At 49.8% G+C, this 3,459-nt stretch overlaps 1 protein-coding gene across 1 annotated transcript; it reads left to right on the top strand.

Moving 5' to 3' along the window:
* Positions 1-425: 425 nt before the first annotated feature.
* Positions 426-959, top strand: LOC147482242 (uncharacterized). The gene has a single exon (XM_086579246.1). The coding sequence runs from the start codon at positions 426-428 to the stop codon at positions 957-959; it is 534 nt and encodes a 177-aa protein (XP_086435372.1).
* The last annotated feature ends 2,500 nt before the right edge of the window (positions 960-3,459 follow it).

The following is a 3,459-nucleotide window of genomic DNA, read 5'->3' as shown; positions in this document are numbered from 1 at the left end:
GGGATGCGGTGGAATTCGCTAAGAAATGTGACAAGTGCTAGAGATTTTCACAGCTGATATTCGCTCCCACAGAACCTCTGCATAATGTCTCAAGTCCGTGGCCTTTTGCTATATGGGCGATGGATATCGTAAGATCACTGCCCATGGCTAGCAGCAAACGGAGATATATGCTGGCAGCCATGGTCTACTTCACCAAATAGATAGAAGACGTACCTTTGCAACAGGTGAAGGAGACGCAGGTGATTAAGTTTCTATGGGAGAACATCATATGTCAGTTTGGGCTGCCATATGCCATCATTGCGGACAATGAGACACAGTTCATGAGAGCAAAGGTGACTGAGTTTCTGCAGGCATACAAGGTGAAATAGGGGTTCTCTGCCCCCTACAACCCCGAGGGCAATGGACAGGCTAAATTTTCCAACAAAATGATAATGAACAACCTTAAAAGGAAGTTGGAAGACAAAAAGGGCGCGTGGGCAGACGAGGTGAACCATGTTCTTTGGGGTAATCGAACTACACCTCGGACTACCACCAAGGAGACCCATTTTGCCTTAACCTACGGCGTCGAGGCCGTGATTATTTCGGAGATGGTGGAAGCTACCATGCGAACCAAGGTCATGGAGGAGGGATCGAATTGGCGCATCTTGGTAGGGGATTTGAATTTGGCAGAAGAGAAAAGAGACTCAGCTCGCATTCAATTAGAAGAGTATCACAGGCGATTACAGAGGCAATACAACAAGCGGGTCAAGTTGCGGCAATTCAAGATAGGAGAGTGGGTGCTACACCGAGTGACTCCAAGTACAAAGAGGGAAAAAGATGGGAAGTTGGGTCCAAATTGGGAAGGGCCATACACTGTGGTGGAAGTAGGAGGTTCTGGTACTTATAAGCTAAGAACAATGAAGGGAAAACTGATAGAAAAGCCTTGGAATGTAAGAATGTTGAAAAAGTTTTACAATTGAATGTAATGAAGTTACAAAGCAATGTAGTGATAGTCCAGAGCAAAGGACTCGAGCTATTTGTAAATATATAAGACCACAACACTTTTGTGAAAGGAAATTTGTTTGTTATGTGTGATGTCAAAATAGGAATGCGGATCGCGGATCAGAGATGCGGGAGACACATGGGGCAAAGAGAGTGACCCCTCTCAGGCTTCCACGCCCATCAGAGGGAGAGGTAGCGTAGGGGATGAGCCTTTCCCTGACACCAGAGTTGGAGGGAGCCTGGATTAAGTTGAGTTGTTCCAGCAGGCTTCATGGCCTGATCGAGCACACGGAGAGGGATGAGCCCTTCGTGGATCAAAGATGCAAGAGACATATGGGGCAGGAGAGTGACCCCCCTCAGGCTTACACACCCATCAAAGGGAGAGGCAGCGGACGGGATGAGCCCTTTGCTGAGACCAGAGTTGGAGGGAGCCTGGAGAACAAGATAAGTTGTTCTAGTAGGCTTCATGGCCTGATCGCTGACACTAGAGTTGGAGGGAGCCTGGAACAAGATGAGGTGTTCTAGCAGGCTTCATGGCCTGATCGAGTCCGTGGAGTGGGATGACCTCTCTGCGAATTAGAGATGCGAGAGACACATGAGGTAAGGAGAGTGACCCCATTAGGCTTCCACGCCCATTAGAGGGAGGGGTAGCAGAGGGGATGAGCCCTTCGCTAACGCTAGAGCTGGAGGGAGTCTGGAACAAGACGAGTTGGTCTAGCAGGCTTCATGGCCTGATCGAGCCTGCGGAGTGGGATGAGCCCTCCGCAGATCAGAGAGGCGAGGGAACTCATGGGGCAAGGAGAGTGACCCTATCAGGCTTCTACACCCATCAGAGGGAGAGGCAGCGGAGGGGATGTGCCCTTCATTGAAACCAGTGCTGGGGGGATCCTGGAGCACGATGAGTTGTTCCAGTAGGCGTTGGGGTCTGCGCTAGTCCATGGAGTGGGGTGAGCCCTCCATGGACGAGAGATGTGCGAAACACATGGGGAAGCGCTAAGGAGAGGGCAAAGGACTGACCAGAGACATGAAAAGTTACATGTGGAGATACTTTGCAAGTTAAACAAATAGATAAAGTTCAAAGATAAAAAGACAACATGCACACTGAGCAAAATCAAACATCATAATCGCTAAACATGGAGCGAGAAAAATTACGAGTTTGTAACAGTGTCTTAATACAGAAAAGTTCTTAGGGCATTCCCAAGGTGGGCTCATCAACAATCATCTCATTAGTAGATCCCTCGGTGGCTGCAGCGGTGGTGTCATCAGTGGCCGCCGCCTGGGAAGGGTTTCCTTCTATCACAAGGTGTTATGAAATGACATCAGGGGCCAACACTTCTTCCCTTGCGATCTCAGGGGATTTGACCACCGGGGTAGGAGGCCTTTCGGGGAGAAGTCGACCTTCCTGGGTAAGCCGCGCATGTTCCTCCTGGATCTTCTTGGCCACCCTCTTGTCGGCCAGAACCTTGAAGCGGTCGCGAAGAACAATCATGTCCATTTGGTGCTGCTGCAGCAGTTCGGCGGTAGAATCCTAATGCTTCTAATTGAGGGTGTCCACGGCTGCCTGGTGCTGTTGAGTGAGGGCATCCAAATTAAGCTGGTGTTATTAGAGGAGCACTTCCCTTTGGTGGCTCAGGCATTCGTTGACCTTATCCATATATTGTTCGTGAGATGACTCTGTGGACCTGAGCTCGTCTTGTGCCTTGACTTTAGCCAAATTGGCAGCTTTGAGATCGGATTGGAGGCCGGCATAGGCAGCTCTTAGTCCAGCAGGACCATTAAGTTCTTGCTCTAGGGCTACCACCTTATTCTTGGCACTGAAAAGGCCACGGATCATGAAGGAGATGTCCAAGCTCACCTAGGATCAAAGAGAAAGATGGATAAAAAAAAAAAAGTTGTACCCTCTCCCAGTTGATATACAAAGAAGTACGGTGCTAATCAAACGAACCCCCGTCAGCATATGCTATGTCCTTGGGCAAGTGAGCATTGTAAAATAGAGAGGAGGCTATGGCCGCATTGTCCAGAGCGGAGTCCGCAATGTTTACCTTACGATTGTACACCTTAAAAATCGGACAAAAGTCCTCTGCAGCTGCAAGTTCAGATGCCGGGGCAGTAGGAGGAGCTAGTTCTTTGCTAGGCTGGCGTGTGCGGGGGGAGGAGACAACATGATGAAGTGGTGAAGTGGTATGGGCTGGCTCTTCAGATGCGGAGGTCCGCTGAGTGGAGGGGGCAGGTTCTTCAGATGCGGTGGTCCTCTGCCTTTTGGATGGAGTCTGGTCAACAGGAGCCCACACCTCTATGGAGGGAACCTCCATCACCTCATCCTCGTCGAAATCACTATCGAATAGTTTTTGTTTACGGACATCCATATCGTTGGGAGGGGAGGAGGGTGAAGTGTACTAATCGTCCCAGTTAGAGATAAAGCGGTATGAAGGGACGTCTTCAAGAGCCGAGGAGTAGGGAGGATCGTGAGATTCAAGG

Source organism: Coptis chinensis, chromosome 8 (assembly GCF_015680905.1).
Source record: "Coptis chinensis isolate HL-2020 chromosome 8, ASM1568090v1, whole genome shotgun sequence".
Taxonomy (NCBI): domain Eukaryota; kingdom Viridiplantae; phylum Streptophyta; class Magnoliopsida; order Ranunculales; family Ranunculaceae; genus Coptis; species Coptis chinensis.
This window is presented reverse-complemented; position numbering and strand designations above follow the sequence as displayed.

Coding starts and splice junctions, on each gene's coding strand:
- LOC147482242 (XM_086579246.1), top strand. CDS start 426: ATGATAATGAACAACCTTAAAAGGAAGTTGGAAGACAAAAAGGGCGCG.